A 20,429-nucleotide genomic window follows, 5' to 3' on the forward strand; every position below is an offset into this window, starting at 1 on the left:
GGGCGTGTGTGTCCAGATCCTCAGCATATTGGGGCCGTACTTCATCGTCAGAGCTAGACGATGGCTCGGGTGACTCATTTGGGCCTCCTTCCTGCTCCAGAACATTCCTGGAAATAACAAATGTGGTCAGATTTGATGCAGTTTGGATTTGGTTTAGAGTGTAAACTGAACTTCTGACCTCCTATGTCAAGCATCCTTCCACTCAGGAGAGACCCAAGTGGCTCTGTGTGAGATTCGAGGTTTTTCCCCACCTCCTGTTTCAAAATGCTTTCTGGTAGTGCAAATCGAGAAGATCTCATCCCCTCACAGAAACATAAATGAAGTGCAGGAGAGCTGCAGATCCAGAGAAACCTCCCCAGCTCCCAGTGTTTACACAGGGCCCTCGCAGCCTCTTGTCATGGCACTTGAAGGTTTTTAGTATCTGCCTTGCAGTCCCCAGATCAGGCTGGGCCTTTCAGAGTTCTCTTTTTTTTCTGTATTTCTGCTCCTGACCCCTGGTTAAACAGGGGACAAAACTCCTGCACCTTCCTTCTTGATCTCACTGCAGAGGTTGATTAAAAGTCCTGTGGGTTGGACCTATTTGCATTTGAAAGAATCAGCACTAGCACCGGGCTGGAGTGCCATAACACACAAAGGATCAGTGGCAAGGTCTCACGCTTGGAGACACTCTGCTTCCGCTGATAAAGTACCAGGAACAGGGAGAGCAGCTCCATCCAGCAGGAAAGGGGCCTGACAAGAGTGCGTAGGAAGTCTCTGCTCCTGGGTAGATAATGGTGAATTTCAGTCACTCTTGCCCAACAAGAGCTGTGTTTTTCCAGAGATGTGCGGTCTCCACCCCGTAAACCCCCAAGTGGGTTGAGCACTCTGTTAGCCAACAGCTCGGAGCAGCGGTGTGCTGCTGCCACATACCTGCTGGCTGCAGGGAGAAAACAACTCACAGAATGCTGTGAGAGGGACTGGCAGATGCTATCTGAACTTTTAAGATCTTCTGCTGCTTCGTCCCCCCTTCTCTAACTCCTTCAGAGCTTAAGTCCCTTCCGTGCTCTGCCTTGCACAACCTTGCTGGGAAGCCCCAGACCCTCTCCCAGCACCTGTGGCAAAGCCCCAGTGTGGCCACTTCCAGTGGCCATCGAGTGGGTAGGCCAGTGGGCCAGGTCACAGCTTGAGAGGCTGCTGGTTTTTAGGCTTTTGCTCTCCGGTCCCCTGCCTGGGTCTGCAAGGGAGTAAGGACAGAAGCTGGAGTCCGGGCAGTAGGAACTGTAAATTTGGTTTGGCAACTTGAGGAGTAGTTCATTTCTTTCTCCTCAGCTTATGAATGGCCTCTTCTGTGAAGGTTGCAAATCTGAGCCTGGCTGCTGTTTGATGAGATTCTTCTATTCCAAGGAGAAAATGATCCTATTTCCTTTGCTTTCACCGTATTCCCACATCCTTGTGCCGAGCATGTCGAGAGGTGGAGTTCCACTGGCAGGGACAGGGAAGATGCAATGTTAGATGTTTTGCTTTTGTGATTCTCTCAGGATTTATGAACCATTACAGAATGACTCATGTGGCCACATATTTTCCATGCCTCAGCCAGGATCCTTTCCATGCTCTGTATGCAAAAAATTAGACATAATCAGGTTCAGATAGTGTGCAAATCACAGCCCTGCTTCCTACGGCCAGGTCTCTGGAGTGGAGCAGAGAGAGGTTACTCATTGCTGTATCTTTCATTTTTCAGATGCTGTGTGATCTTTAGTGACTGCTTTAGATGCAGAACAGCTTGCTTGAAAAGTCTAATGCCAGAGGTTTGTCACGGCTTGTTAACATCTCTTTAAGTTGTGTGATCCCTGCCCTGTGGGGTAACAATTTGGTTTTTAAAGTAATTCATTGTGCAATAGATCATCTCATGGGAGAAGGCGCTCTTTTATTCCATGGCTCTGAACCCAAAAGATGTAATGCTGAAAACAGGCTGGGGATTTTAAAGCTCAAAGGGAGGGTACAAACACCACCTGGCCTGTCCCATACATCTTTAAGGCTTGGAAGAGCAAACTGTGGTAGGCAAATAATGGGGCTTGCTCTTTCTGTGCTGTTTCAGCGGCTCCAGGGTTCTTTACCTGCAAGCCAGCAGGTGTGAGGACAGAAATCTTAGTGCAGCTCGTCCCTGCCCTGGGCTGAGCTCAGATTTGCGATGCAGAGCCGAGGGGCAGCTGCCCACGGAGGCAGCAGCTCTGCCTTAGCGCCAGCAGCATGAGGCATTTCCACCAGCGTCAGCACAACCTCACATTTTCCATGAGTGCAACGCCGGCCCTGCCTTTCCCTGCCGCCGGCTGTGCGCGCATCTGCGCCTTCGCAGAACCACACGCCACAGAAAACTTCCCCTGACTCTTGAAATGGAAACGATGGTCCTTTCAGCCAGCCCAGATTGCTCTTCGCAGGCTCTGGCACGTACAAGATGACTTCGTGCCTGGGACACTCTTCCTGACTTTGCCATCACACCAGCTCCCCTTCCTCTCACTTCGTCAGCTTTCCTACATCACCCTGAGACTCTCCACAGCTCCAGGGATTCTCCCTGCCTCCCCTCTTCCCTTCCGCAGGGATTCCACCCAATTCTTTCCCCTGGTTACACCACACCTTCTGTGCCCACGTTCTCCTCGCCACTTGTAAGCCTGATGCTGGTGTAATACTTCAGGGGAGACAGGTTTTTTTTTGGAACTGCTCTTCTGCTTACCTGCAATTTTCACTTCAGAGTGTAGGAAGTCCACATGGAGCCATTTTTCATTAATATTTCAAGTCTATTAGCTTTACTACAACTCACTTGGTGTTCTGGAATAGCTTCTTTTGGTCCTTTCTCGGGGAGATAATGACACTGGGGTAGGGGCTACATTGCCTGATACAAGCAACATCTTCCCTTTCCAGCACTTGGTCTCAGGTGATTCTTTTTGGATAATCCTTTAGCACAGGTACAGTTTAGAACTGATAAGACTTTAATTTGGTCTTTAATTCTGTTGAGTGGAAGGTGGAGCGTACCTCTAGGTTCATGAAGGTTGAGTTACTTCGCTCTAATCCAGAGGAATGGCTAAAGCGTGAAGAAAAACTCCACTCATGTTTACACCCAAACTCCAGCCTACACCTCTCACTGGTTCGCAGCCCCGACTTTCGGTGCATCCTGTGATATAGAAACGTGTGTGGGGGAAAAAAAAAAAAAAAAAAAGTCCAGAAATATTAAATACTGAATTCAGGTACTCCCTTTAGCAATTCTTAATTTAATTTAGAAAACCATTAATTCTTATTCCATCCTCCAAACCTGAAAGATATTTCGAAGCTGTCTTCCTTTGTCGTTGCCAAAGCTGTCCACTTGCTGAGACCTCCAACTGCTCTTGGGTGATGTCAGATCTGGCCGTCCCTCCCCTTGAGCACAGGGAACGTCCTCTTTATGAGAGGTCCAAGATCTCGGCGAGAAGTCTTGTTTAAAGTGGTCTGTGTCCTCTGAGATACCACTACCATCATTCTAATCAAATTATTCCATGCAATTTATGCATCAGAGAATTGCTATTAGGAGAACAACAGCTTGTTTCCCTGTGAGCAAGTAATATGCTGCACAGAAAGCAGAGTTGCCTTTTGTTATGGCAACGGAAGTGTTGAGAATGATGTAAAGGAAACTCCTATCAGATCTGGGTCACATCACTGCAGCTTAATTTGCAAAATCTACACATTAATTTGTTGTGCAGAGCTCACAGGGAACACAGTTAAACATGTTATTACCCAGGAATTTGGGGAGGTCGAGGGAAAGGCGGGTGGAGGGTTATTTTCATGGTTGCAGTTGTATTGTCTTAACCTGTAGCAGATGTGCTTATAGATTTCGGAACTGGAATCAGTCACTTTTCTTGAATGTCTGTTGTATTTAGCGTGCGAGTACTTGGGGGCCAGGCCTGGGCCATATTTTTGCGCCACACCTCTGATGGCAAAGGTGCTGCTCAAAATAAGTCAATCTGTAGGAAGATCTGCTTTGCTGGCACCACACGCTCTTTTCTTTCGAAACTTCTCTCTGCCTGGAGCAGCTGTGCCACCCCCTGGCCTCCCCTGCAGCCGCCTGGGCTGCGCCTTTGCTCCGAGCGCTCCTGACAGGACACACAGAGCCTGGAGACACCGGCACTGTCCTCCTGCACAGGATCTCCCCTCAGGGAAATTCCTTTCCCTCTTCTGTTAGCTGGTGCACCAGGCGCACCAACTCCTCAGTGCGGGGAAGGTTGAAGGTTTGCTGCCTGCTGGTCCGCATCTACATCACTGCATCCTGCAGCCTGCCTGGCAGCTGCCTGGAGGGACGTCCATCCAACTCCTCAAAGTGCATTTTTCTACCATTTAAAATTCAGTTTCAGGTGCAAGAGAATAAATTCGGGGGATTGTCAGAAAGTTTAAATTAATGTAAAACAAACTGAAAACTGGGAGAGCTGCAGACTTTTAAAATCAATATTTTATTTTACTTGAATGTGCAAATAAATATAAAAAAAAAACTACATTCAAAGAGCTGGCAAAGCAATTACAAGCCCAAAAGCAAAGATCCTTCAAAAAAAATGGAAGAACAAACTCTTGAATCAAGGTCGTGCTAGCAGATACACAGCGGTTGAGCTTAAACTCTCAGACATTAGCAAGCCACTCTCACACCTGCACTGCCGGCTTATTCCATTCACATCAGTTGCTACTATCAGTTTTGAGACAATAGCACTGTCAAGGGCGAAAGTCTTACTTAATCTCTTCAGATTATAAATTAAAATTTACAAAATAAGGATGCTTAAAAATACCTGAAGTACACTTAAAAAGGGGGAGATGGAACAGGACGGTGCACAGGTGTGTTACCCTCTGACACCTGGGGACACCTGGAATCAAACGCATTTTAAGCCACAAGTTGCAACCTAGTTTCTAGTAAACATTTTCCTGTATCATAAAACCATAAAATTTGGCACAGTTGTCATCTCCACTGGAAGACAGCAGAGAGATGAACGGGATTGAGGCGTATTTTGTCGAGTGGCCTGGTTGAGCAAAAGGGGGGTAACTGTGCTTTGCACAGGGCTTGTCCCCCCGCTCCTCCCCCCAGCCCCCCGGAGCTGTCAGTGTCTTTTATCACTCACTGCAACAAGAGCAGGGGAAGAACCTTCAGATTATTTCAGTAACCAGAATTTAACAGAGACCCAGACAACGAGAACATGAGTTCTTGATGAACCTCCACTGGCAGTGGTTGTGCAAGTGGCCACGAATGCCAGAGACTGGCCTCCCTCCTTCCCTCCTACAGATTATTTTGCAAAAAAAGACAAAGAGTCAGTACAGTTTTCTATTAAACATACCCCAAAGGCCAATTTTTCTACTGTCAAGTGAGACAATTGCAAAACCGAATGTTGTACAGTGGAAATAACCCAGGACAAATCCTACAGGCTGCTACTTAGGTCTGGCAGAAACTATAACCTAAAAATCAAAGCCACAAAAAGTATTGGGGTGGGGGGGTTATTCCCCCCAAAAGCCAGGAAAGAGTTGGAAGCAGAGCTGAAAGGAGGCTGGACCTGCCTCAAGACATTACGTCTGTCACACTCCATGGACAGTGCACTTGCCCTGGGCCCCTGAAAAACAAGAGCAAAGTCACAGTGGGGCTGCAGGACAGACACAACTAAATTTTCTTGATTTTTCAATAGATTAAGTCAGACAATTGCCATAGTGTTCTGCATGGTTCGGGGTAGGTTTTTTGTTAGGTTTCATTGCAAAAAAGCTTAGACAGAAGTACAGACGATTCAGTGGAAAAGCTTGTCTACGATGGTTGTGGCTGGATCTAATACTGCTCATTACAGATTTCCGTGTGTCACTGCAAATACAGCATCTGTGCTGACCCAGCAGAAACAGCAAAGTCTCCGGGACAAACCTCAGATCCAGTGCAAACACTGTGCTGCAAGAGCTCCATCTACTGCTGTCACTTCAGTGGCACAACCCAGCAGGACCGCCGAGTCCAGGCATGCACAAGGAAAGCGAAGCGCCTGGGGACGCAGTCTCCAGAGGCTGCCAATCAACATGCAAAATACCAAAAAAAGAAAAAAAAAAAAAAAAAAAAAAAAGGAAAGAAAATAGGCCAGACCTCTCAGTGGACACTCCTCCCCACGCACATGCTCCAAGCAGCTCCAGATCTGAGAAGGCAGAGCCTGCAGCAGGTCGTAAGTTCACAAAGCAACAACAGGGATCCGGTGCACACCTGCAGGGGGGAGCTGATGGGCCCAGGCTGCCTCCTGCCGCAAATCGCTCCTTCGCCTAGCACCGCAGCTTAGAGAGTTTCTTCCCCTTAGTTCATGCTCCAAAATACTTAAGTTGATGAGTGAGAGTTAGAGCGTTTAGTACGCTGTTCACCCTTGTCTCAGTTTTGGCATTTTTCTCACCAGAGCACCAGTAACAAATACTGTGTTCATCGCCTTATTAGTACACATCGATAACAAAGCAGCCCGTAGCGGGGCAAGCAATCTGTGCCGGGTGCTCTCAGCCCCGCTGGCACTTGGAGGTTACATTGAAGAGTTCTGCAGGCTCCAAGATGGCATAAATTCAGGAAGATAGGGAACATTAAACCCTTCAAAGTGGAAGCAGCTGCCAGCATCTGCTCAAACACCAGCCCAGCTCCGTCTTTCCAACAAAGCCACTGGTGGTAGTTTGCCCAGAGCCCGACCCCCTTGCTCAGCCTCCCAGTACTGGCTGGGCAGCGGCAGCCTAACGCCGGGAAACTACTAAAAAGTGTGTGGCAATGCCAAGAGCCCTCTTCCCATCAAGCTGTTAAAAGTCTCTTCACGACGGCTGGAGGATTACACTGCAAGGAGACAAGTCTATGCCATATGGAAAATACATCATAATCCAAAGTAAAATGCTGTTTGGATAAATATCATTAATACATACATTGCATTCCCACCACTATTCTCAGAGTAAATGTGTTTCACCAGCAACGCTCCTACTTGTCTTGGTCCCAGGAACAAGTCTCTGCTCACGGTGAAGCTGGACGGCGACTGTACTGAACTCTGTATCTGTTCACTGGGACCCCGTGGACATTCACCGTCTCACAAGTTGTTTTACAGGGCACCATCTCCTCGTCTTCATCTCCCATTAGCCAGTCTTGAACCACATCAGCTGCCTCCATCGTCACGTTCTCTTCTAGCCACCTATTGTGCCACTCTTCAAACTGCTGGTGGTGCTTTAGCAGCACCATTGGCTGTACCTGAAAGCAAGACAGTAAAGATTACCGAGAGGTTTCTGGGGGAGAAACCAAAACCCGCACCTTTTTGTATGTCCGTGATGTGCACGCTGTACAACACAACACAAACAGTAGAACGGGAAACCGCATACCTGCATTTAAAGATCTCTATTTCTTAATGTCTGCCACTCCCCCCTTAAAATCTGCACAGTAAAGAAAAGGCTGCTAAACTAAACCAAAGCACAGAGCATTTACCAGCTCCCCTCCATGTTTCATCCAACACAGAGTAGTAACTTCTGGGTGTAGTTTGCAGGAATTCAGCCACAAGACTTTTATCGGTACCTGTCTTTTGGTTCACATCCTCAACCTCTGCTACTGCCTGAGCTGCAGAGAGAGTAATAGGAGATGCACCTGCTTGGCTCGGCAGAGAGCTCCCCGCCTGTACATGTAATCCTCCGAGTTCATGATGAACATCATTTTGTGGGTGTTGAGCTTGAACCGGCAGTCCACGTTGCAGGCGCTTTCCACCCCGATCAGCCTCTTCCAGGAGCTCTTCACTTCGCTGCGCAGAGCTCTCACCTGCTTACATTGCCACTTGCGGAACTTTTTTAGGTTTCTAGAACAAAACAAGGATTACGAAGCACGTGTCACACTTGGTTATCCATTCCCTTAATCTAGCAGAGCTGACAGCACAAGTATGAAATTTTTATTTCCACATTTAGTTTTCAGACTTTCTTCAGGATCTTCCTCCATACACTCTGACAAATATTTAGTGAAATGGGAACAAATTAGACCTCAAATTCCTCCTGGAAGGGACTGCCTAGACAGTCCCACTCCATTCTAAACACAGTTTCATGAACAATCCAAACGTTTTTCTTCAACTTTCTTACACAGTGCACTGGACTACAGCAGCCCCTTTAGTCCCCAGGGAAAAGCGCATTTCCCTAGGGCTGCCTGCATGGCACATCACCTAAAACCACTGCCAGACATGCAGAGAGGAAGCAGTACCAGCTGCTGCGGGTGACTCAGGACGGGGAGCATGCTCACCTTTGCAGAAAGACTGGTTTCAGTAAAAAGCCATCATTCTGGTTGTTCGGAGCTCCTTCTACCCCAACGTACTGCTCCATGTAATTCGCCAGGTGCTACACAAGAGAGTCCAATGTCAAGCTGGATTTCGTTCTCATCAAGACAAACACCACTGCAAAGAACTAGTTTATTCCGAAGCTCTTTTTATGAAGATGATTTATGTTGAAGCTCTTTCACTAACATACCCACTTCTGTCAATGACCACAGCCTCACGTGTAACCTTCCCACCTCCCAGGTAAACTTGTCTTCCTGGAAAAATCTCACATTTTGGAACAAGAAAGCAGGAAAGCATTCTTAGCCACCTGCTTTGTCTGTGGTACAGCAGACTCCACAGTGCTATTACCTGGACCTCCACAGGATCTTCTGTCTGGGTTTCTTCCGTATCCAGCAGCTCAATGGTCATGATCACCTGTCCTTTCCGCTGCAGAAACATTACCTGTAATAAAGTCACAGGCACAAGATATGGGCCACATGGGTTTGCAATAAAATGCTGTATATTCACAAAATGAGCTAGAAGTCAGCCGGTATGCTACTTTGTCTATGCTCTGGTTTTGGCACCTTCTCTCCATACTGTGCCCTCTAACTGTTGTGGCCTTGGAGCTTCCAAACCCGTTTCTCCCAGGTCAGGTGCCACAGTCACTTTATGAAGTTCCCTGGCAGCAAGTTCTTACCTTGAAACAGTTCTCATCCGCCATGCAACGTTCAGCCTTCCACTGATAGCTGGTCTCCTTTGCTGCCCGGACACATCTAGAGGATAAGTTACCCCCAGCAGCACCTCGCTTCCTTTCGTTCAAGTAGAGCTCAACAACCTTCAAGCAGATGTCATCGCTCACTAGGTGGTGAAGCTTCCATTAAAAAAAAGGGGGAAATCGGTCAGCAAGTCTGGGCCAAGAGTTAATTCCACTGTGTTACAAAAGAAGCACAAAGCTCAGCACAGCATCACACCTCAGAGGAAGTCCCAAAGCGTTAACTCCAGAGACTTCACACATTTCACTCTCTTTTTCAGTAATTTGCAATACAAGGAACGGAGAAGAGTGAGGAGCTCATGTGCCTCAACTGTAACAAAACTATGATTAGAAAAGAAATTTGAGTAAAAAGGACTTTTTTTTTTTTTTTCCCTAGATGTATTTTGGAAATGGCAGAATTTTGAAAAAACTAGAACTTAAAAAATGTTGGAAAAGGCCAAGAAGAGTAAATCCCCTAAGATGGTCCCTGTACTGAAACTGAACCATCTCACTGAACTTCTGTTCGAGTGTTTCCCTAAATATGTTAACTTTTCTATGAATTTGCTTTTAGGTTTAGCAAGTCCTTGCACTACAGGGTACTGTGAGAAACCTATCTGTTTACAGAAGGGAGCTGTGCGGCCCCGCAAACACCGAGCACAGCCATCAAGTGAGTTACCTGGCGGACAATGTTCTGCACCAGTTTGTCCATCGTAAAGCCAATGTAGGCATGGATAGTGAACATCTCCCGCAGAGTGTCCTCGTACTGCGTCGGGTCAATGTTCCCATCCAGCAGGCTCCTCACCATATCCAGGAACGCGGGGTAGTACTCCTCCAGTTCCACCTCGCCTGGGCAGGGGAAAAGTGCCGTCAAGGCATGGAAGAGGCAGAGTGAAGGCAAGAGACAGAAGGGACATCACTGGCTCAAGAACCACGACATTCAGTACAGAGAACATGCTTACAACCAGACAGTTCTCTGTAAGGAGTGCTGATAGACAGCAGCAGTTTTATCTCATGCGCTCCCATGACTGCCTTGTGTAGGTAACTATTTTGTTGTGTAGCCATTTACCTTTTAAATCAAAGTAACGGAATAATACAACGAGACACCTGAGAACACCTGACAGCAGTGGGCTTGCATGAAGTCTCTATGAAGTATGCACAAGAGCCCTCAGAAGATAATTACAAACGAGCTCTCCTGTTAAATTAGCTGTATCCACAAATCACAAATTCACTGGAGGTTTGCACCTCTACGTTCCTTACTGACTTGCCTGCTGGTCTCATTTACTGATATATACAACAGAGCACTAGCAACCACAGCAATAAGAACAAACTGTGTCCCGAGTTATTCTTACTTGGTTGCTTCAGTCTTAGTTCCATGGCTGGATCATTGGTTTTTTCTTTTCTTCCCTCACAAAGGAGTTTCTCTCTCTCTTTTTCAGTCCGATATTCGAGAAGCTGCTTCTGAGCTTGACGATAAATCTTTAGGAGCCTTGAGCACAGAGTCTGGTGAAGGCGGAGGAAGAAATACCAATTATTATTGACAAAGAATAGACTGTAAACATCATCCAGAGTGTTGTGGGGCTCAGCAGCTGTAACATCACAGAAGGTTGCTTTTGCCTCCAAAGGACTGCTTGGAGGCCCAGGCACATGCTTTTTCCGCAACTCAGGAGTCTCCAGGTTCTGCCCCTGATGGTTTTCTCTGTCCTCATCTGTTGATTCTTCAGAAATACTGTGCTCAGGGGGCTGAGAGAAAAACAGCTCAGGTATGAAGTGATGCACTATCTGCCGGATGGTTGCTTGATCCTCCTTTTGGATAGTAGGCTGCCTTTTTACATAGTAGCTGATAAGAGATGCTGCATCTTCCAAAATCTGCTTATCTTCATAGATAAAGATAAGATGAGGCTCATTTGTGGACGAACTTCTCCCCTCTGAATGCTGCTCCTGATGCTGTAATCAAGAGACAAATAGATAAAGATCCTTCCAATCCATGCTCAAGAGCCATTCCTGCCAGAAGAAATAAGCCAGTATTAACGCTATGCTTGGGACAGTCATTGTGACTGAGAACTCTTCAGAGCACTACCGCTTCAACAAGGTCCCAGGTGCTACGTAAACATCTAGATACTACTCCACATGAAGCTCAGGCAGGATGGATTATTTACTAGCCTACACACCTCATCATAGACACTCTCAATCTCGTTCAGCAGGCTCTTGGAGCGCAAAGCTTTGGTGTCGTTTTGTTTGAAGTTGACGGCCTGGTGGTCAAGGGACTTCAAGTAGGCTTTCTCATACTGCTCCCTCCAAATTTTGTTGAAGCCCTGCTGGGCCTCCCGCCATTCCTCCTCTTTTGCTTTCAATCTGCATAAATATATAATCTACTTCAGTTCAAAAAGACAACCACAGAAATACACACAAAGCATTTTTAATGTAGCCAACTGTGATGCATCAAAAACTTTTCAATATTCCTGGAAGCAATTAATAAATAAAAGCACCACCACTGAAGATGAGTTATCCTTTGAAACAACGCGTACAGAGAACAATTGTTTAAAAATGCTTTAAAAATTCTGTATCAGTTTCTGAAAGAACCCAGGTGAACACAGGAGAATGGGAACTACCTCTTAAGAACAACAGGAACTGCAGTAACTGGGTTTTTCTTAAGACTTTCGATGATCTCTGGTGCTTTATCACCATAGATGCGATAAATGGCCCTGCGCTGGATCACTTCTGATGTTCCTCCCAAGCAATCATCCAGTCGAAATTTCTCCTGATCCTCTTGAGTCAGTCGTGACAGTTTTTTCTGCACACTCTCCAGCACACGTATTGTGGCTAAATTGGTCTCCAAGACAACATCCAACTGTTCAGAGTTCACAAAAGACACAGTGTAAGAACAGGCACAGCAGGGAAATGGAGACCAGCAGCGCTCAGGTTTGTGGCATGCGTTCCAGCCCCACTGGGTGGAGCTAAGAGGCATCAGCAAAGGTTTCTTACTGGAAAACACATCCCCACCAGTTCTCCCAAAGGTAACGTGATTTTTAGAACTGGACTCATGCCTAGAAAGAGCTATTAGAGTGCAAGCAAGTGGAAAACACCAAACTCTAGCTCAAACCAACAAACACTAATAGAATTTTCAGTAATTGGCCCCCTAATTCAGTCAAAATCCTCATAGCTGGAAGTTCTGCTTTCTGAGGAGGCAGACAGGCAGAAAGAAAGCTCAGTAGCAGAGGTACCTCAAAGCGCTCATCTTCGCAGCGGTGCAACTGCTCCTCATAAGGAGTCTTCTTGGAGCTGACAAAAGTGGAGTCTTCAGACCAGGATGGAAACGACACCCAGGTATCATTTAACACCTGCAACAGTGCAAAGACATGACACTGAACAGAGCCTTAGGAGCCCAGAGCTGTCCCCATGGGGTCTGACACTTCTGTTTTATTTTGGCACAGTTCTTGCCTGAGTTCCCACTAGAAGTTTCAGACCTAGTTCACAAGTCACTGTCACGTCTGCTCCTCAGGTTAGAGGTCTGTGTGGAACTGTGCCAGGGCCCTACTCGAAAAGCTCCTTCACCGTCACCTCACAAACCACAGAGATCACTCTGGGGTCGGCAGCAGTAAAAGTCTTAAGTAAAGGAGTTGCCAGCAATAGTGAGAGGTGGGAGCACCTATGCTGCAGGTGTCTGTTCCCAGTGAGAACAGTGCCTAAAACACCCGCTCACAGCGCTCCTTCGGGCGCAAAACTGCTTCTAACGGCCATGTTGGTTCACTGCTAGAAAATTAATTTCAGGCTATTTAATATTCTTTTATGTTTATAGGAATAAATGTGTGTATGCACGCAGACTCAAAAGTGAAAGACACAGTTTGAGATGGATTTAGATACAATTAGTAAAATACATGTGGATACTCTTATTTCAATAAATGGAGTGAACAACTGATGTGAGGTTAAAGCTGGCTAATCAGCATTAAAGAGGGGAATCCACCTGCAGAAGCTGTAACACTAACGACCCCACTTCAAGTTAGGTAAGTGCAATGTGTGTTCAGGGATTGAATAGGTTGATCCCCAAGTACCTCCTTGCAAATGGCTGTTCTTCCACTGCACTTTGGCTGCTGATAGGTTTTGGGGAGAGCCCGGTAACTTGATCCTATGCGTTTGCAGGAAGCGTAATCGATTTCTCGACTCATTCCATCCCCAGACCGGTCGCTCAGTGGAGAAGCAAATGAAAGCTCTTTCACACCAAGGAAGGACTTGAACTGTGCAAAGAGTTCTGGGAATTTCCTTCAAAAACACAAGTAAGTGTATTTTTTTATTTCACTCTGACGGTTTTAGGGTAGATAATGTGTGTCACAAGCGAGGAAAAAAATCTAAACAAATTTAGCATTGCAGTGAGAAATCTTTCACCGATGTTTTACCTCGTTATAATTCTCTCTGAATTCTTTAGTTTTTTTTTACTCATGGCAGGAAAAGAATTTCCTTTCACAACTTCAGGAATATTCCCCTTAGCTGACTGAGGAGCCACTGATCCTTGCCACGTGACTCTCCCACTTCTGTTGGAAGCCAAACAGCATGAGGCCCACATCAGAGCTCGAACTATTTATCTTTTTCACAGCTCTGTTCTGAGATTTCATGTTTATACCTGTATTGTATTTTGAGAGATCAGAACAGGGAGTGTGAACGGAGACCACCCTCCAGAACTCATTAGATTCTCTGCCCCCAGTGATTTAGTGTAACATCAAGTATTCTGCTGCTTTGTGAGGCTTCCAATTGGATGCATAGACAGAGGAAAATATCCTCCCCAAAATGCTCTAAGAGCTGTGTAGATACATTAAGAGATTCAGATTTTATTACTCCTCTCTTCGGATTAGCCTTCAATTTCTTGCATGCTACCTAGGAGGTATTTCTGAAGTTAAATCCAAAACTTCAGTAACAAAGTTCACAACGTCTACCAAAAAGTAACAGAGTAAGACCTAAAAAGTGTAACACAGAAGAGAAGGTGGTCAGTAACTTACCCTAGAAATGGTGTAACTAGCTGGAGCAACTCAGAGCCAGAGACCAACTCCTGGTTGAAGAGAGCAATGCAACGGAGAAAATTTTCGTAGACTTCCTGACTCTTTAGCACCCTACGCACCTAAAGCAGAGTTTGGAGAGAAACAATCAGATCACTCAAACATGACTATTATTTAGTTCATATTCTAAATAGGCTAAACCACAGGTACAGTGACAAACCTCTGTCTACACTGCAACATAAAAATAGAGTATGCACAAAAACGCCCAGTTTCAAACATTAATCTAGTAACTACAGATGTTACCATGAGGAAACATCACTGCAAAATTGAGAAAAACACACCTGTAAGAGACAAACATTCAGGAAAAGGTTAATTATCAGTTTCTATTCATCTTCCAAACCCACCTATTTTCTCTTTTCTTGGTCCGTCTTTCTCTACCACTTGAAAAGTCAGCCAATTGCTAAGTGCTGACACATAGATTGTACAGAAAACCAATCAATCAATAACCACATAAACAGCTGAATATACGTCCACATAACATGAGAACAGGGCAAATACTGACCTTGTCAAAGAAGGAAAACTCCTGAAGTGTTCCATATTTTCCCACTGTCGCTACTGACAGATCTTTGGTACCTCGCAGTTTCATTTTCTTCTGTTAAAAGAAGCAGTTATACTTAAAATGTTGTGACTCAGATGCTACCAAATTCCACTTGGCTGACCTATAACAGCTCTCTGCAAAGGCTGAAATTCCATATTTCCCAACTACTAAACTAGCATTGCTGTGTCAAGTCCTCCACAGCAATCTCTAACAAATGACTCCCAGCTAAGAAGAAGAAATGACAAAAAAAAAGGACCACTTGAGAAAGAATTCCAAAGAAACATTTCTTTGTAGAAGCAATAAGCTGTCCCTTTCCAGGGCCAATACTTGGTACAAAAGGTCCTGATATTTAATATTCAACATGTTACCGCACACATTTAAGCATACTTTAAAATTTCCCTTTTTCTACAGTAATTATTATTTTTTAAATAAATTTGAAATTTTGTTTCTTGTAACTATTACCTACATACCTCAAAAATGCTACTCATTACAACTTTATTTAAGCAATTACCTAAACACAATGAGTAGTATGAGGTTATTCTTGGTTTTTACTTGCTAAAAGATACCTTTGCTGGGCCAGAAACAGGACGCAACAGCAGTGGTCTGGATCGCTTTTTGCTGTGTTCCAGATTCTTCTCATGCTCGGTTTTCTGGACACTGTTCACTTCACATGGTCCATTTCCTGTGAACTGAAGTAAATAAATAATGATTTCAATGTTCTCTTCTCCACTGATGCAAATACAGAATCCTATATACCTCAACAGGACACAGAGCACATAGTTAATTCATCTTTTCTGTGAAATTCCAAACAATGATGAGAAGCAAAGTTCATCTACTGACTGTATGTTCTTCCATAATGATTTGCATTCCTAAAGCTTCTCTACATATTCTACATACAACCAGAGAGTATTCGATATTCTGCCTTGTTCTAACCATACACATACCAAAGACCTTTTAGCCTCTGGAAGAAACTGTCCAAACTCGGAAAGCAGATCCTCCTGTCCCCTGAACAGATTCGCTACTTCTGTAAACACTTCTTCCTCTGACATGCCCCGAAAGGGTCGGCCTTTAGTGTTCAGTTGTTCTTTCTGAAAAGATATGCACAGATGTTACAGACAGTCAAAACCATACCTCACTGTACAAGAAAACTCAACTCAGCCAAAAACCTTACGCTACACAAACTTCAAATAACTATCGGATAGTCCAACAGCGCATGCTTTCACACAGACTATCACTAAATCAACTGAAGGTTAGCAAAGACAGATCTAGGTACGACCCACTTACACCTCAGGCCCTGGAAAATTCTACAATTTTCACACTTTTGTCATTTCATGTGAGTATCTATGAAGCAATTGTTGGACAGAGGCCAACAAGTGGGAACTGTGTAAGCCTGCTCAATAAGCAGACATTTCATTTGACAGCTACTCCCCAGACAGCTACAGTGCAAACCCACAATCACATCTAGGGAAGACTTTTTACCTGGTAAGTATGAAGAATTTCTAAAAACGATCTGTAAATTTCTGGATGGTCAAGAAAACGTGTTTTGATCTTATTCACGTAACTGATAGCATTATTGAACTCTACAGAATCAGACTCCAGAGGAATTTGGGATTTATCTTCTTTGTACGGAAGCTGTTGCCTAAACTCCTCGGAACAGTCACTGTGATTGTGCGAATTCTCCTGGGAGTAATGCAAGAGCAGCCCGCTGCCAGGGAGAGCGCTGGGAACGGGCTCTGAGGGCACCTAGTGGCATAAGACACACAAGACAGTGACTTGGACAGAAACATCGGTGCAAGTTCAGCAACAGCCTAGCATCAGGATTTTCAAGCTGTTCAGCTAAAAAAGATTACCACGTGAAGAAGAAAGAAAAAAAGATGTAATTAGCCAATAAATTTCCCTACCTAGTTTATTAACACCATCAGTTAAAAAAGTCCCGTAAGTCGTATCTGGCTCGGGAACCATCTGGCTTGTTACTGCTTTTGACTGTCACTGCATGAGGCACTACGCTCGGGAGGGTGTACCAACCACCACACACCGCAGCTCCTGTTACCACTCTTTTATTTCAGAGGAACTGTCAGTTTTAAGTAAAATATTAAAACGTAAGGCTTTTAAAGACGCTGAATTTCTAAGCAACAGAGAGATCTAAGGGTACTGAGATGGAAGAGACATTTACCACAAGTTTATCAGTACAATTTGGGTACTAGCTCTGTTTCAGCCTCCACAACCACACAACATCCGCAAAAAAGAAGCAGAGGCCAATATGTATCCATCTGTATTCCAGCAGATGTTTTTCACTGCAAGACGTTAGCAACTGCATGGCAATACCTGACGTATTTTTTGCCTACTGCCTAAACTCATTTCCCAGTTTCTCAGTGGAAAACTGGAAATGTGATTCTTCCAGGATCTCTTTTTGAAATTTGTCACTACACACGCCACACACTGAGAATGTGTCAAGCCAATTGCAAGTTCAGTTTTCAAATCTGACTGAAGTATTTGAAGTGGCACTTCATGCAGGAATATCACTCGAATGAAAAACTGTAATTCTAGTGTTAAACTAACAACTGGTCTGAGAATAAATATTAAAATTTATGTTCTACCATTACCATAGAATTTGAAAGCCATGTAAAAACTTCAGCAATATGCAAGACACGTAAATCTACACGGCTTACACTGTGCAAGAGATGTGTATAGCATCACAATTTATTTAGAGAATATGAGCTCTATAACCTACCTGACTATTCAAAGGTGACTGTATACTTAACTTCCCATTCTTTGGAATTTCTATCCTGTAGCCCAGAGGGAGGAAAGCATTGAATCCTACAATGAGGTCTGGATGCTCATGGAAAAGCTGTGAAACACGTCGGATTACTCCAGGTGTGTCAATGCTAAAATTGAGAAGAGTTTGTTACTTATGTCCAAATCAGAAATACAAGTTAAGCCTAGAAAATTACAGAGCCACGTGAAGCATCTGGCTTCTCAGAGATGCAATTTTTAATAAGCAAGTTTCAGAACCTCAGATGTAGAAATTAGTCCAAGCAGAGGGAACGACCACTGCAGCCTCATACGGGGAGTGTCATCCGCAGGGAGGAGATATGAGTGTGCATGTTACCCAAAACAGGCAAGACAGACATCACCTCTAGGGCTGACAGCTCACAGAGAAGCTCTGCTCTCAAGCTTCTCCACTTATTTTCCAGATCTGCATCTCAGAGAGGAAACTAAAAATAGATTTGCCTTTTCCTGTGGATTTCGTCTCTGGAAAAGGATGGGATGGACAGAGACCCTCCACCTCCAGTGTGTAGTGACTGCACTACTGAGGGCCAGGCCGGCAGGGCAGCCTGTGTGTCTGCAGAGGTGGGAAGATGGTGTGAAGGCTGAGGGACCCTGCAAAGACAGAGAGACCCCCGCAAAGGCTGAGGAGCTCCCCGGAGCAGCCCTGGGGCACAGGGCCTGGGCTTTACCTTTGGCTCTTGAACTCTTTCATGATCTCCAGGAAGCCGTTGTAGGTGGCGGGGTCACTGCCGAAGCGGATCTTCACCTGGTCCAGGTAGGAAAGTGCATCCTCCACCTGCGAGGCGAGAGCTGGGGTGAGGGCCAGAAAGGGGGGAAAAGGCCCTGGGGCACCCCACAAACCCAAAACGGGGCAGGGGCACCCCACGGCACTGAGGGAGGTGGGTACAGGCCCCGGGGGGTGGGAGCCCACAGCACCAGACGAGGATGTCCTGGGGAAGGCTGGCCCCGGGGGGGTTCCGCCGTACTGGGGAGGGTGGGAGAACAGCGAGGCACGGAGGGGGCACGGTACCAGGGAGAGGGCAACAGGTCCCCAGGGAGAATGGCTGCGGTGCCAGAGGAGAACAGCTACGGTGCCAGAGGAGAACAGCTGGGGTTGGGAGGGGGGACACGGTATTGGGGAGAGGGGGGACAGGCCCGGGGAGCCCTCACGGTACCGGAGGGGGAGGGCGCAGGCCCCAGGGGACCCCACGGCACCGGGGGGGGGGGGGGGCGGGGAAGGCCCCGGGACACCGCACGGTACCGCCGAGAGGAGGACGGGCACCGGGGGCCGGGTTCGGATGAGGTGGGGCAGGTGACGGCGGGGCGAGCAGGGCCGGGGAGGTTGGGGGGGGGGGGGTCGCGGGCGGCAGGGAGCGGCCCTCCGCGGCGGCGGGGGAAGAGGGAAAAACCCCGGCGGGGGTGTCCTCCGCACTCACATGCACCGGCAGCTTCTCCTGCGCCGCTGCCCGGCCGCCGCCGCCCCAACGCGGGGCGCTGCCCCCCCGACCGCCGCCGCCCCCCGCCGCCATGTTGGGGAGTCGGGCAGCCAGCGCGCGCCGCCCCGCCGCCCGGCCCCGCCCCCGTCAGCGCGTGCGGAGGCGCCTGCGTCAGCGCGCACGGCGCCAGCGGGGCGGAACCTTCGAGGCCGCCGTCGGCGCCGCCCGGGAGCGCGCGCGCGCGTGTGTCTGTGTGGGCGCGCGCTACTTCCGGCCGTTCAACCGTCATGGCGGGAGCCGCGCCTCACGGTGGGGAGCGGCGCTCACCTGGCTCCGGTGAGCGGCCTGAGGGGACGGGTCGGGTCAGCGAGGGTGAGGCGCTCCGGGCGGGAACCCAGCCCCTGAGGGGGCAGCGGCAGCCCGAAGCCCCGGTGTCCGCGTGCCGGGCACCGCCGGCCGGCGGGGGAAGGCCGCAGTGCTGAGGTCAGCGGGCAGCCCTGAGCTCTGGTGCAGTTGGGTAAAATGTGGGCTTAGAGTTGTGGGGGGTGGGTTGGTTGGGTTTTTTTGTTGTTGTTTGTTTTATTGTTTGGTTTTGTTTGTTTTTTGGTTAGTTGGTTTGGTTTTGTTTTTTTTGCTCTTCCTTCGGTTTTGTTTTGTTTTGATTTGATTAGGTTTTTTCCTTCGTTTTTTTTTTTCCTTCGTTTTTTTTTTTCCTTCGTTTTTTTTTTTCCTTCGTTTTTTTTTTTTCCTTCGTTTTTTTTTTCTTCGTTTTTTTTTTCCTTCGTTTTTTTTTTTTCTTCGTTTTTTTTTTTTCCCTCCGTGTTTTTTTTTCCTCCGTGTTTTTTTTTTCCTCCGTGTTTTTTTTCCCTCCGTGTTTTTTTTCCCTCCGTGTTTTTTTTTCCCTCCGTGTTTTTTTTCCCTCCGTGTTTTTTTTCCCTCCGTGTTTTTTTTCCCTCCGTGTTTTTTTTTCCTCCGTTTTTTTTTTTCCTCCGTTTTTTTTTTTCCTCCGTTTTTTTTTTTCCTCCGTTTTTTTTTTTCCTCCGTTTTTTTTTTTCCTCCGTTTTTTTTTTTTCCTCCGTTTTTTTTTTCCTCCGTTTTTTTTTTTCCTCCGTTTTTTTTTTTCCTCCGTTTTTTTTTTTTCCTCCGTTTTTTTTTTTTCCTCCGTTTTTTTTTTTCCTCCGTTTTTTTTTTTCCTCCGTTTTTTTTTTTCCTCCGTTTTTTTTTTTCCTTCTTTACCTTTCATAAGGGGTTATTAATGTGCCAAGATATCAATAGACTCTAAATAATCACAGCAAGGGAATTTTCAGCAAATGTTTACTATTGCAGTTCTGAGACACTAAGGCAGAAGGATAGAAACCCGCAAGCTCAGTCCTGGGTGTTTATGCTGGTTTGTCCTACTCATCTTTGCTTTCTACACCCCTGAACAGATTTGAGAGAGTGTGCTGGTATGAATCAGGCTCCCAGAAGAATTTCCTTGGTGGTACTGTTGCTTGCTTGAGTCTTCCCTGTCTTTCTTTCTGGATTTTACTGTACATGTTGCCGTGATGTTCTGGAGCGGGTTATGCAGAGAGTGGATGGTCTTAGGACAGGGAAACTTCTCACGAATTATATAACTAACTTTTGTTATTGCAACAAGTCTGTCTG

At 46.3% G+C, this 20,429-nt stretch overlaps 1 protein-coding gene across 1 annotated transcript; it reads right to left on the reverse strand.

Annotated features, from left to right (window-relative positions):
- Window positions 1–4,431: 4,431 nt before the first annotated feature.
- On the reverse strand, window positions 4,432–18,886 carry SIN3B (SIN3 transcription regulator family member B). The gene is made up of 19 exons (XM_042794764.1): window positions 18,786–18,886; window positions 18,039–18,145; window positions 17,312–17,465; window positions 16,060–16,323; window positions 15,525–15,668; window positions 15,147–15,269; window positions 14,545–14,634; window positions 13,986–14,104; window positions 13,047–13,254; window positions 12,219–12,335; window positions 11,607–11,845; window positions 11,166–11,349; window positions 10,347–10,941; window positions 9,674–9,843; window positions 8,944–9,117; window positions 8,616–8,708; window positions 8,234–8,328; window positions 7,598–7,802; window positions 4,432–7,210 (listed from the first exon to the last, which is right to left on the reverse strand). Exons 1-19 carry the CDS (start codon window positions 18,876–18,878, stop codon window positions 6,980–6,982), a joined length of 3,405 nt encoding a protein of 1,134 aa, XP_042650698.1. The 5' UTR covers window positions 18,879–18,886; the 3' UTR covers window positions 4,432–6,979.
- Window positions 18,887–20,429: the final 1,543 nt, after the last annotated feature.

Source organism: Tyto alba, unplaced genomic scaffold (genome assembly GCF_018691265.1).
Source record: "Tyto alba isolate M040663 unplaced genomic scaffold, T.alba_DEE_v4.0 Super-Scaffold_20000042, whole genome shotgun sequence".
NCBI lineage: Eukaryota > Metazoa > Chordata > Aves > Strigiformes > Tytonidae > Tyto > Tyto alba.

Excerpts from the sequence above, each read along its gene's own strand:
- SIN3B (XM_042794764.1), bottom strand. The coding sequence starts at position 18,878 with ATGGCGGCGGGGGGCGGCGGCGGTCGGGGGGGCAGCGCCCCGCGTTGG. Across the intron at positions 14,105-14,544 it reads AGTTTTCCTTCTTTGACAAG|GTGCGTAGGGTGCTAAAGAG; the intron begins GTCAGTATTTGC and ends ACTCTGCTTTAG. Across the intron at positions 12,336-13,046 it reads GAACAGCCATTTGCAAGGAG|GTGTTAAATGATACCTGGGT; the intron begins GTACTTGGGGAT and ends GCACTGTTGCAG.